At 39.9% G+C, this 13158-nt stretch overlaps 1 protein-coding gene across 1 annotated transcript; it reads right to left on the bottom strand.

Moving 5' to 3' along the window:
* Positions 1 to 8: 8 nt before the first annotated feature.
* SLC16A14 (solute carrier family 16 member 14) lies at positions 9 to 9665 on the bottom strand. The gene is made up of 5 exons (XM_075031799.1): positions 9486 to 9665; positions 8944 to 9220; positions 7815 to 7958; positions 3427 to 4422; positions 9 to 1726 (listed from the first exon to the last, which is right to left on the bottom strand). The coding sequence occupies exons 2-5, from the start codon at positions 9203 to 9205 to the stop codon at positions 1578 to 1580; spliced, it is 1551 nt and encodes a 516-aa protein (XP_074887900.1). The 5' UTR covers positions 9206 to 9220; positions 9486 to 9665; the 3' UTR covers positions 9 to 1577.
* Between the last annotated feature and the right edge of the window lie 3493 nt (positions 9666 to 13158).

The raw sequence follows: 13158 nt of genomic DNA, 5'->3' as shown, positions 1-13158 counted from the left end.
AGTTTGGGGTTTTCTTAAGGTTTTCTTTTTTAACTTGGCTCATTTCAGTGATCTATTTTAAAGTATCCTTGCCAACAGTTGTAGAAGTGTGGAACTAAGAAGCCAGTGAATTCCAATATAGAACAATACAAGTTGCAGTTCAGAACTTCTTTTTAACCAACCTTGCAGCTATAAAAAAGATCTGTATAATGATATAATGAACTGTTTTGCAATATTTGATTTGTACAATATAATTGAACAGTATCAATTGGTTTTAAAGAATTCAAGCAGCATGTATCAGTATTAAACTAAGAACCTGATTTGCTGTGAAAAAACTTTCATAAGGCTAGCAGGAAAAAAAGCTACAGTGACTTTTATTTGATAGGAAAAATAACATCAGACTCAACTCTCAAAGCTGAAAAAAGTATGTCTCGTACCACCATGCAAAACATTCTGCATTGATTACCAGGCGCTTAATGTTGTTTAAGAAAATTTATTTGAATATTTTAAATGGTCTTTAGCTCTTCCATGCTCTGGATTATCTAATTTTCTAGTGAATAAACATCTCAAATCTGACCAGTCTTAGACAGTTCATGGCATACATTATGAGCAGCAACATGACTGCTCATAATGTAAGCTGTTGTTATTAAATTAATTGTAACAAAATTTAGCATGCTGTAGTTCAGTTCTTTCTAAAACTGTATTTGGCCAATTTTGTCTAGCTCTGTTTCTTTGGTACTGTTTACTTGACAAACAAGTCCCATGGAAGGAGTCAATGGCAATGTTACGAACTTCTACAATACCTCTAATTAGGTAAGCAGCCAGAAACTTCAAACTGTTCCTGGAAACATTTTCCAGTTTGTGAATATTTTCCATATGTTGCCTGTTTTTGCTTTTATGTTTGTTTTACTTCAGAAACATTAAGTGTCACAGCATTTATAATGCCACCTATGTATTGAGGATAGCTACCTTATTATGCAGTTGATACTTTAAAAAAATAAAATAAAAAAATCCTTGAAGTAGAGAGTTGTTTCAGAAAAATATAAGAACTTTTCTTCAGTTTTGCATGACAGAAATAGTAATTTTAATACACTGAATTAACTGAATTATTGTACCAGCATTTCAACAGTACTTGACTAGCCAGGTAAGAAATAGAATCATTTTCCCATACTCAGTAACTAATCTTTTATCAGACAGAATACGTAGTAGGAAGGACTTTTACAAACCATTCATATTCTGATCAAATTCTCTTGTAGGACTAGTGTAAATGAGGAGTAACTGCACTGCAGTCAATGGAGTTTCACCAATGGGTAGTGGTGAAAAGTTAAAAGAGAAGCAAGGGTAAAGGCTCCTAGCATTGTTCCAATTTTAAGACTAGCAGGGTGCTGTTAATCACTGTATTTGTTAGTCCTAAAGTAAAAGACCTTAACTCATTTTAAAAGCATATTTCTAATAATTTATTGGCATTTTGGAGCACATTTGCTTTTCACTTAAGTACAGCTCAATGTGGTTGGTTCCATAAGAAAAACAGCTTCATACTGTCATACAATAGAAACATGAAAACAAAAAAATTCAGAAAAAAACTTCTGGAATTTGTTCTACACTTGTGCTTCTTCTGTAGATTTTTCTCTTGGTTGTTTCTTTTGAATACAAGGTTGTATAAGTAAAAATACTATTCCCACCATGTATAGCAAGCCAGATATGTAAAAAGAAAAATCGTATTTATGTGTGATGTCATAGATCCAGCCTGCAAAATAAGGACAAAACATGTTTGTTACAAAGCTTGACAACAAGGTACATTGCATGGGAAAATACGAAAAATACTGCACATTTCTCTCATGACATTTCAGTCAAATCCATAGATGTTGTGTGGAAAAAAGAGGTGGTGATTGTCTCCTCCTCTAGATGCTACTACAAATGGAAACATAACATTAACAAAAGCTCTTGTTCATTCACCAAAACCCAAAACCAGTGTAAAACCTATCCCCTCATTTAAGTATCACGGAAGTCTTAAAATGGGACTCTAGCTATGTGCCATCCTAAGAAGCCAAGCAACCTTGTCTGTAACGCTGTACATTTTCCAAACAAGTTAAAACAGGTCTGACTTTAAAACAGACATTTTGGAATCCCAAACCAATTAGTTCTTCCACCCTAGTATTGTCTTTGTAAAATGCCTGATATTGCAGGCTAGTTCAAATGCTGTGCTTTGTGCAAGCACACACATTCCCATTAGCTTTCTCAAAGACTCACATACCGATAAAAGACTTTTTAAGAGTTACAATCTCAGTACTGCAATTACTCTCATTCCAACCTTAATTCCTTTGCAAAAATACATTAAAGTTAATTCAGAAAGGTTTGAGAGCCCCAAATAGCAAAATTCCCTCATGTCATGCTGGTTGCATTTGGATGTAACCCCAAGATCAGATGCTTTTTTGACATCAACTACTTGCATCCTATTTGCTTCGTTACTAATGACCAAATACAAAGACATGTTCAGCACAGACTGAGAGGTGCTGAAAGAATATATGGTAGAGTAAAACACTGCTGCTTTTAAAGGGCACTGAATGAGCTTTCTTCTAAATTGTATCGGCTCACTCAGTGGTGGGGAGAGAAGGTGAGAGCATTGTTGCTTTTCTGGGTTGCTTGTGCTGCTAATACCTTCAGGTCAGCCTAGTGCCATCCCTGGCTGATCACAGCCATTACTCACAAGGTTTCTTGCTGCTTTCTTCTGATTTGCATCTCTGTAAAAGATAGCTGTAGTCTGGCTATAGTATTGACAATCAGTACCTAGATCTCTTCTGTACTTCCCCGCCTCTTTCTATGAGAAAATTTATAATGAATGTTTGTTTAAACCTAAGTAACTTTAGGGATAACATACATATACTTCTACTTCTGCTGTGGATGACAGCAAAGAGATCATGAGCAGTGCAGTCCCCAAAGTAGGTATTTCTGGCTGAAGGAAGGCAAAACTAAGTTAGTTAAATCAACAGAGCGGTGACACCCAAACACACTTTATAGTTCTTGGGGGTAATACTATGGTACAAACACCTGCCTACCCTGAAAATTATTCATCATTTTTTCATCTAGATAGAGGCATGAGTATATTAGTGCATATACTAAACAAAACACATAAAAATAGGTTACACCTTTCTTATTTTAAAAAAGTATATGATAATATTTTGAGGACACATACCATTGAAAGGATAGATTGTAATAGATTTGGGGTTATTTGCAAGGATTGTAATTTGTAGTGTGTGAATAGTAAGCTGGTACCCAGCAGATGGGATCTGTAAATTTGCACAATGTAAAGCTGGATGTTACGGTCCATCCTGGAGCAGCTGTAATTTTGTTAACTACATGTACTCATACCATAAGAAAGCTTAATAATATAACAAGTCACATGGTTATTATACAAATATCTGTTGGTTAGCAATTTGAACTTTTTACCTGCAAAGGGTGGTCCAAACAATGCAGATATTCCGTTGGCACAAATGATGATGCCATAGGCATTTGCAAGGTGTTTAGTTCCAACTAAATCTTCAGTCACAACAGGCATTAGAGAAAAATAGCCACTAGAAAATCCTATTAGAGCACAAACCACAGCCAGGCTAATGTATGTTTGCATTAGTGGCAAAATAAGAATGCAGGTGACCAGGGTAAAGTTAGCCATGAGGAAGACATTCCATGTGCTGATGCATGGGAGATCAGAGATGATTCCAAGGATCACCTTACCAAAAATATGAACAATGGCTATAATGGATGTCAAAGGAAATATATTGTTCTGACTAGATAAGTTGTACTGCTTGACTATTTCTGGAAGATGAATAAAGGGAATGACAAAGCTGCTATAGGCAAACAAAGCCCAAATTATAAAGGCCACAAATACTCTATTGGTAAACAGTGATGCAGCTCCAAAGTAGCTGGAGTACCATATTGCAAAGCCCTTCCTGACTGTAACTGTCAGCTGGCTCACTGTCTTAAGAATGCGCAGTCCGTACATATTCCTTCCGCTTCTAGATTTACCTCCAATTTCTGTGTGCTGAACACTGTCAAGCACTTCTTCATTTGTTGCTGCTTCTTTTTTTTCTGGTTCTTCACTGAGGACTCCATTAGATTTTATAGTCTCTGCAGAGTGGGACAGAACTTTTGCCTGATTATCTTCACTATTACTTCTCACAACGTATTTTTCACTAGCAATGTCTTTGTGAGAGAGTGGTCTCATAAGTGCCCCGCAGACACAAAGGTTCAGGGAGATGGCGCCCTGGATGAACATGGCATTCCTCCACCCAAATTCAATGCAAAGGTACTTCAGTAAGGCAGTCATTAGGAAAGCTCCAAATCCTGTTCCCGTGGTACTGAGTCCCTGTGCAAGTGCTCTTCTCTTCTGAAAATATTGTCCTACCATGACCACTGCAGGCAGATAAACCATGCCACTTCCAATGCCTATGAAAATAAAACCTGAAATCAATCCGAAAGTTTTGCTAACAAGATAAAAAGCGATGAAAAACAAATCAGTTTTATTCCCAACTTCTGCGCGAGTGTAGTAGTAAAACTGAGAATAAATACTCAATTCTCATGTTAGCTTCCATTTCTGTCTTGTATTTTCCAAAATTTGCAATGCTTATTCCAGTGAGAATACAATACTGCTATTTAACTGCAGGAGAAAGTGAAACACATGGAAAATAAAACCTTTAGTTCAGTTCAGCATGACCCCTCTGGGAAGTCCCAAACATCCCACCATAAATCAGTGACAGTTAATATGGGGACAAACATAAACAAAACCTATTTTAAAATACCTGCATTTGTAATACTTGCATCTGATTGTATCAGTGACCAGAGATTGCTTAGTGGGCCCATCTTGTTGCTTTTGCCTAAGTTCACCAGCAATGAAGATCCAGACTGAGTTTTTGTCCTTGCTTTGTAACTGTGGAGCCACAGTGACCATGAGATAAGTTTCAGGAGACAGCACAGGATGTTAGCCCGGTGGTGGGACCTTGGGTGGCTTCCAGGTTTCTCTTTGGGCACTCCAGGGGAGGGCCACACAGTAGCTGCACAGGCATATCCTTAAAAGGCAGATCTCTAATTTAGTAGAAAACCCCTTACTTGTTAAAAAACAGGGTATTAATGGTACAGTAGAAAGTATTGAGAGATGTGCAAACACATCATTAAAGGTAGAAGTTGCCCAGTTTTTCTCACAGCAAATTCCTGACAGAGGGATTTGGACCAGAAGAGGTATATGCAGAAGATGCTTTCAAACTCACTGATTGTAATCTAGAAGAGTGTTTTGGGCTTAAAAGTTTTCCTAAGTAGCTGATAACATAGCTACGTGCAGCTACAGCATGATCTAGCTACAGCTAGATCGGGGAAAGAGCGGTTATTCCATCAAAGCCTGAAAAAAAGCTCCTCAACATCACAGCAGTGTACCTGTTAGAAGTATTTATTTCTTTGCTATGCAAATACATGATCAGGGATTTATTTTGCACAAGGTCTCTCTCCCCAAACCCAGCCACAAACTCGAAGGAAATCTCTCTGCCCCCCCCAGAAGACTGCCTGCTTCCTCAGACACTGGCCTGCTGTTGACTGCTGTGAAAAAACAGCCTGGGCTTGTGCTTGCGTTAGCGTTTACTGCGTTTCCCTGCGCACCCCGAGAAGTAAGACGTTTTTAAAATTGTTTCATCTTATCTTTTCATTCTGAGGGCTACATAGCAAAACGTAGTCTAATTACATGCAAAGGCATGCCACCTTCACAGGTAAACACAGGGGCCAAAGGCCTCGCCACTCCTTTTCCTCACAGATTTGTCACCCTGCACTGCAATGGCGGCAGCAGGGCCAGCTCCGCTCTCCTCCCCCGGCCCCCAGTGCGGGCCCTCAGGGGGCATTTTGCCCCCCAGCCCACGGGGACTCCCTGCTGCCACCAGCTCCAGGCGCCCACCCCGGGGCTCCCCAGGACGGTTGATGGGGGAGAAGTCTCCTCTGCCCCCCCCTCCACTGCTGCCGCAGAGAGGAGAGCCCGTGGAGCTGAGATAAAGCTATCGGCCAGTAGGTGAGGGGACAAGGCTGTGAGGAGCTGGGCGAGGGGAACCACGCTGAGGTGAGGGGCACTTTGGGAAAGAGGAGCTGAGGCGGCAGGGTGGCTGTGGCTGGGGGAACAAGGTTGGATCGTAGGGACATACTGTGTGAGGGCATCTGGAAAGGCGGGTCACCAACGGGGAGAACAGGAGCCATCAGTAAGCCCGCAAGCCTTGCATGGAGGCCCAGAAGTGACCGCAGCAGGAGGCAGCCACCGTAAGTGAACAGCATTCTTAGATCTAGCAGCCATGAGAACGTGAAAGAAACTTCCCTGAGGCAGCAGTGAGTGAGGCGACTGTGAGCAAGGAGGGGGGTGAGTGGACGGGGGCTGAGGCGATGGGTGAGTGAGGGGCTCATGAGTGCAGGCACGGTGCTTGAGGAGATGGTGAGCAAGGGCATCTCAGGCACCTCTGCACCAGTTTTCTGGCCAGAATTACTCATGCAACAGCATCTCACTTCTTCACCTCATGTAAAAACTTGCCTTGGATTTTTTCTGAAAATATGACTTTCATCCCTCTTTAAATTCTCTGCATAATCTCTGCCTTTTGGCTGATATTTTGTGTATGCTCTTTCTGAAAAGCAGCAAGGGCTGAGAGAGTGTGTAGATTCCTGTCTGCTTGATTATATTCAATATATATGGAAACAGAAATTCCAAAAAGGGTGGAACCCTGCCTGTAATTATTGTTTGTTGTTCAGGAATTTACATTACTGAAATCTATGGTATGGGTATGCTATTGAGGCTGGGATAGAGATAATTTTCTCCATAGTAGCTCATATGGTGCTATGTTTTGCGTTTGTGACCCAAACACTGTTGATAACACAGGGACGTTTTAGCTGTTGCTGGACAGTACTTACACAGCATCAAGGGCTTTTCTGTTTCTCACATGGCCCCGCCAGTGAGTGGGCTGAGGGTGCACAAGAAGCTGGGAGAGGACACAGTGGGACAAGTGACCCCAACCGACCAAAGGGACACCCCATACCATATGACGTCTTGCTCAGCAATAAAACTGGGGGAAAGAAGGAGGAAGGGAACATATTCGGAGTTGTGGCATTTGTCTTCCGCAGTAATGGTTACACATGATGAAGCCCTGCTTTCCTGGAAATGGCTAAACACCTGCCTGCCCCTGGGAAGTAGTGAATGAATTCCTTGTTTTGCTTTGCTTGTGCATGCAGCTTTTGCTTTACATATTAAACTCTTTGTCTCACTTTTACCCTTCTGATTCTCTGCCCCATCCCACTGCACAAGAGTAAGCGAGCAGCTGTGTGAAGCTTAGCTGCCTATCAGCAGGAACCCACAATGCCCTTTAAAATGGGGTTTGAAGCAGTACATAGTTATCATAATCTGGTACTTTATTAATGTGAAGCAACTCCTGTAGAAAACATTTGCTGTTTCTTCCTGTGACAAATAGAGGAGTTAGTTAGCTAGATATGTAATTCAACAGTGTTTTATCATCTTTCAATTCTACTCGTTAGAGTTTGGGTTACATTAATTCTTCTAACTGAAAATGTCCTGTAATACATTCACTTGGGAGAAAGTGATAAAAACACCATCTTCACATGGCAGACTTAAATGACAACAAAAGTCATTGGGCCTAATCTACAGAGTAAATAAGTAAGTTTTCTGAAAAGGTAACAGGCTGTAAAGAGTGAAGGAAAAACTGGAATAACTTTACAGTCTAACTTCCCTGTTTACTCACAGAGGTAACCTTCAAAGGAATCAAAAATAACTGAAATAAATAACTTTCAAACGTTAGTACAGCTCTTACCGGCTGTCACTCCAAACGTAAGGAAGAGGTAGTGCACATTTGAGGCATAAGCACTCAGTATCCAACCTAGGGCATTCAACATCCCTCCAATTATAGCTGTCTTGCGGCACCCACACATGCTGATGAATAAACCAATGAAAGGTCCTGTTAAAAACCATGAAAAAATGAAGAATTATTTATTTAATTCTCTACATTCTTTAATATTTTTCACATGAAGATTCTTAATGTTTTAAACAAAATGTTAAACATCAGGCTACTCATGCAATTCAGTTTATTTTCTCATTACTGTTTAAAATTGTAGAAAGAAAAATTCAACCAACTGACCAAATACTTAGCACATACCCACAGGACCTAAAATCAAAGTTGCCCCATGAAGAAGGGACAGTTTAAACAAAGTAAGAAACTGAAACCGCTGCTCTCAATACTAAAGCTATGGGAGTGCAGGCCTTTTTCACAAGTAATTAGAAAGTAAACATTTTATTTTGTTTTCAGTGGAATATTTTAGGCAGACCTAAACACAACTTTTTCAATCTTAATTTAGGGAGACAGAAGTGTGTATGTACATATATACACAAACATACCCCTCCAGATATTATTTTGGGTTGATCCAATCACAACTTAAAAAATAAATTTTAGTTCAGCTGCCAAACTGAAATATAAACTGTCCAAATTCAATGAAGTGTGTATGTACATATATACACAAACATACCCCTCCAGATATTATTTTGGGTTGATCCAATCACAACTTAAAAAATAAATTTTAGTTCAGCTGCCAAACTGAAATATAAACTGTCCAAATTCAACATTTTCTCCTCCCAGATAGATTACGGGGAGGGCCAGAAGCTTCACAGATCATATGTTTTCTTAATTCTAGTGAGACTTTGATGTCCTAGGCATCCTTTCCTGCTCATGCTGTCTCCTGGAGTAATTGTCTTCTCTGTCATCTTCCCTGTTGTTCCCTTTTTCACTCTAATTTGTAAAATTTGTCCTGGTGACTTTAAAAAGGCAGCTCAGGAGAACTTGGGCAGCTCTGCTAATAAAATGGAAAACTGTAAGAAAATACTTGAGGGATGAGTGGCAAACATATTCTAAAAATTTATGTAGTTTTGCAATAAATTATGGAACATACCTACAATAAGTGTAATGCCCATGCTGAGGGAGCTAACCCATGCCGTTAAGCCACGACTTTGGTTAAACTCTTCAAGCCATTCCATGTTGAGTATTCCAAGGGCCATTTGGGACCCCATGATAAGTATGTGCACAAGGAAAGAGGAAAGTACAATCATCCAAGCCCATCCTCCATCGATGTTTGGATTAGGCTTAACTGGCTTACTTCCCACTTTTGAGTCATCTCCAAAATCGTATCCAATATCCTCTCGACTAGCATACATTTTCTCCACAGTATTCTGAAACAAATGCAGTAAATATCTTCAGAATACATACAAAATTATCAGATTTTGTAGTTTGGTTATAGTGAATAGCATAAATCACTACTGTATTTCACCACTGTGGTTTAGTGCAGTTGTAAAGTGAATACTGCGTTTTCATTGTTCAAATCTAAGATGCTTAGAAAATTCTCTAATTAACGTATTTCTTATTATCACAGCTGTCTATGCAGGAGTATTTACAGGTTGACAGTAGGCTGCATTATTTCCATTACTATATACTTACTTGTAGGTGGCTGAGAGCACTCACTCTTCATGGGTTGACTGTGGTCACAAAAATAGACTGGTCTCTCCCTGTATATTCCTTCTCTGTATCACCTTCTGCTGTCCCCGTAAGATTATGTGCCTTTGTGTTCAAGTTGATAAAGCTTGGAATAAAAAACAAGGAAATCCTGAAGAGGCAGGCAGATGAAGTTACTGTATCTTTTCAGAGGAAACCAGTTCTGAGATGTGTTTCTTCCTTAGTAGTGGAAGAACAAGAGTGAAGACACAGGAAGATAAAGATTTAGGGTTCTTGATTTTCAAAATGCTTTGCTTACATAACTTACAACAAGGGGATTGTTACTACCTCTCTGACAAGCTTTTTATTAGAGTCATCTTGACAAACAGTTTGCTATTATGCTTTCAGTTTGCATAGTATTAATCCATATAATCCTACTAAACCCAAATAATTCTTCCAAATTCATGTCAATGCCTATCAGAATCAAACTGAGGGGCAGAGTTATCTGCATAGGTGTATGTAGGATAGCTTAATTTGATTACTTTGATTTCTTCCATTGTTACTGTAAGTGATTGCAACACAATGTGGAAATAATTTCAAAACCATTTTTAATTGATTAACAGGCAAGGTGCAGAACCCAGTCTTCCCTCCATCTGATTTCTGCTGCAACATACTGAAATGTTACCCAACTGTGGAGCACCACATAGGTTTCCATGGAGACTAGAAATGTAATGATACAAATTACCAGAGATGGTAATTTTTTGTCTTCTCTTCTCTGGAGAAATAAAAAGAGCCATCAGCTTCACAACAGTCAAAAGAGAGAAGAAAGTTATCAAAAATTGTTTAAAAAAGCTCCTTACGTATTCTGTGAGCCCTCAGAAGGTGTGCCTCAGGGCTAGGTCCTCACTACTGAAAACAGGCAGTCAATGGAGTAATTCGGATTTAGTACTAACTAACTGAAAAATTGGGCTGTTGTCTTTAAATACATGAGCATATTTTGCTTCTTAAGTTACTACCTTTCCAAACTATTTTACTTTTTTTGTTATTGCTAGATAAACATACAGAGAAGGCCTTGAAGTATTTCATAATAATACATAGATGGACTTTGAGCTAACTGGTCAAAGCTACCGTTTCTTTCACAGACAACAGTGAAAACCTGCTGATATATGTAACCTCTGCAGACTGGCTGCTGGGTAATTTACCTTTGTAGTTAAGTGCCACATATCCCTTACTTGCAGTACAGGTAATTATGTGTAACTAAGGGCAGCTTGAACATGTAGGTTCCTCCAAGAGCACAATGATTTGCCTCATACATTGAATTGGAGCTAAAATATGTTGTACTCCTGATATCAAATTTTTCGTAGACGGATACTCTTTACAGACTAATTTGTCACTAGTCCTAACTTGGCCATGGAAGGTATTGGTGACACAGCGAGGATGAACTGTGCACATTGAATACTTGCCGCACGAGCAGATAAGCTGGGACCAATTGATGAGTCCATACCTGGGTGCCAGTGGAAACACATACTGAAATGACTTACTGGCTTTTTCTTTCCAAATCAAGAGGCAGAGAGAAGGGGGATTATGCTTAGAGGTCTTTCTAGAGGTCCTGCAGGGTGTTTGAGGCAGGAAGGGCAGCAGGGGAACAAGTCAGAGCCGTGAGATGGTGCAGACTTTTTCTTGAACATAAGAGGACAGCCTGGGACAGCCTTAGTTAAATTTATACTTCATCCTTCCTCTACAGAGGGTAGGTCTTAAAGATGACATCTCAACTCTCTCCTGTTAGTGTACTTGGAGCTAGATTCCCCCATTGATGTAATTTATATGACTACTTATGGAGGATTCAGCCCACTCACAAGAGAGAGAAATACTAACTGCATAAAGGTAATAAAGATAGTGAATAATCATGCTAATGGGAAATTATCAGAAGTAGCAGAATGAAGGAAAATTGCAAGCTGTTAAGCATGCTCTGTATAAGATTAATGAAAATGTATGATGGATCTTACAGTATGTCTTAGATAATGGAATACAAAATTATGCAACTGAAGATTCAGAGTCAGGATTAAATGTGGAGCCTCACCTTTCTCTTTCATGCTTTTGACTGTTTTTGTGTGCACGTGAATGCTGACACTGGATACAGAAATTTTCTTCTTTGGACAGGAAATAGATACATATTTTATATATCTTAAATTATTTAAAGCAGAAATAATTGACATTGAGGTGCAAAGATATGACACTCGTTTTTGCAATCTTACTGACAGAACAGGCTCAGATTGAGTAGATGCAAGTTAATGCCATGCTTGCATCAACACCCACAAATCTTCAGAAAATGCATGTATTTTCCCCTTGAACCAGATTCTTCCTTATTATTATTACCTTTATACTATTAACTTTCCACTAACATCACAAGTTCAGAGTGAATAAAAGCAGGGACGGTCATTTCCAATAATTGCACAAACTCTCAAGCTCTGGATAAAGCAAGGACTGGGTGTCTGGATCCTCTCCCCATTACTGCCTTATCGCCCCGTGGCCTATTGGCACCCAGGAGAAATGCACTTACCTGCCCTCAGCCTTCTTCCCACACCACCACACTGCCAAGAACACAGTATCACGGAAGGCAGAGAAGCCCAGGGGGCTCTTTGCCATTGTGAAATCCTAGAGAAACTGCAATGAAAATGACAGCAGCTGATTTGGGAAGCCAGCCCTATTTCCCCAATGAGCAAGGTAGTAAAGACCCACTCACAGTAACAGCGTTTCAATACAGCCCCTCATAAGGGATCACACTTAAAGGCAGAATAATCTGGATTCTTGTTTGGTCAGCTGGAGAAGAACTAGATATTTTTTTCAGAAAAGCTTTTTATATGGTATGCACACACAGCATGCAGAGCTCTCAGAAAACTGGCCCAAACATTAGTGCCCACAAAGATGCGGAGCTTTTTTGAAAATCTGAGTCATGAGCTATTTTAGGGACAAATGCAGGTGCTGTAATAAGACCAAAGTTAGCGGCAAAACACCCAAGTTCCCTGTACCATCAGTGGAGCTATGGCTCTCTAGCTTGTAGTTGAACTGGAGCATCGAAAAACATCTGATCTTGATATAAAAAGTCCGTATGATGAGTAATTTACATATACTTGGGTAACCTTTTCCAGTACCTGATTGCCCTAGTGTTAAAAAGTATAGAATAAAATAGTGCTTTAAAGGCATTTCCAATGGCTAACTCATAAACACATTATAAATAGTAATGAGTTTTGATTCACAGTATTCCCAGTAGACATGCCACATGTAATTATTTCTTTTGAAGACATACAGAAAAAACATTATTAAAAACATAGTTTATTTTGGGTGTCATAAGTTTTGGCAGTCTAACTTGAGCTTGCTAATACGCTAAGTACTTCAGTTGTCGATGACTTCACTGGAGATGTGGATACTAGCCACTTCTGCAGATCAGAGCCACAGCGCGTTAACCGTACGCGCCCAGCAAGGAAGAGCCAATCGGGGAAATTAAACCTTTACAAGGCTAAGCTAACTGCCAGGGTTACAAGTTTGCATGAAGTTGCACACTCGGTTGCTGCCCTTCTGCCTGCGAGGGCTGTTTCCCAGGCCCTGCTCAGAAGACCTCTCCGGGAGACCCCTCGGTGCTGTTCCGCCTCAGTGTGACCCACGAGTGGTCCCACGTCCC

The sequence above is a fragment of the Buteo buteo genome, chromosome 7 (genome assembly GCF_964188355.1).
Source record: "Buteo buteo chromosome 7, bButBut1.hap1.1, whole genome shotgun sequence".
Lineage (NCBI taxonomy): Eukaryota > Metazoa > Chordata > Aves > Accipitriformes > Accipitridae > Buteo > Buteo buteo.
This window is presented reverse-complemented; position numbering and strand designations above follow the sequence as displayed.

Coding starts and splice junctions, on each gene's coding strand:
- SLC16A14 (XM_075031799.1), bottom strand. CDS start 9,205: ATGTATGCTAGTCGAGAGGATATTGGATACGATTTTGGAGATGACTCA. Junction 7,959..8,943: donor GGGCATTACACTTATTGTAG/GTATGTTCCATA, acceptor GGTTTTTAACAG/GACCTTTCATTGGTTTATTC. Junction 4,423..7,814: donor TACGTTTGGAGTGACAGCCG/GTAAGAGCTGTA, acceptor TTATTTTCATAG/GCATTGGAAGTGGCATGGTT.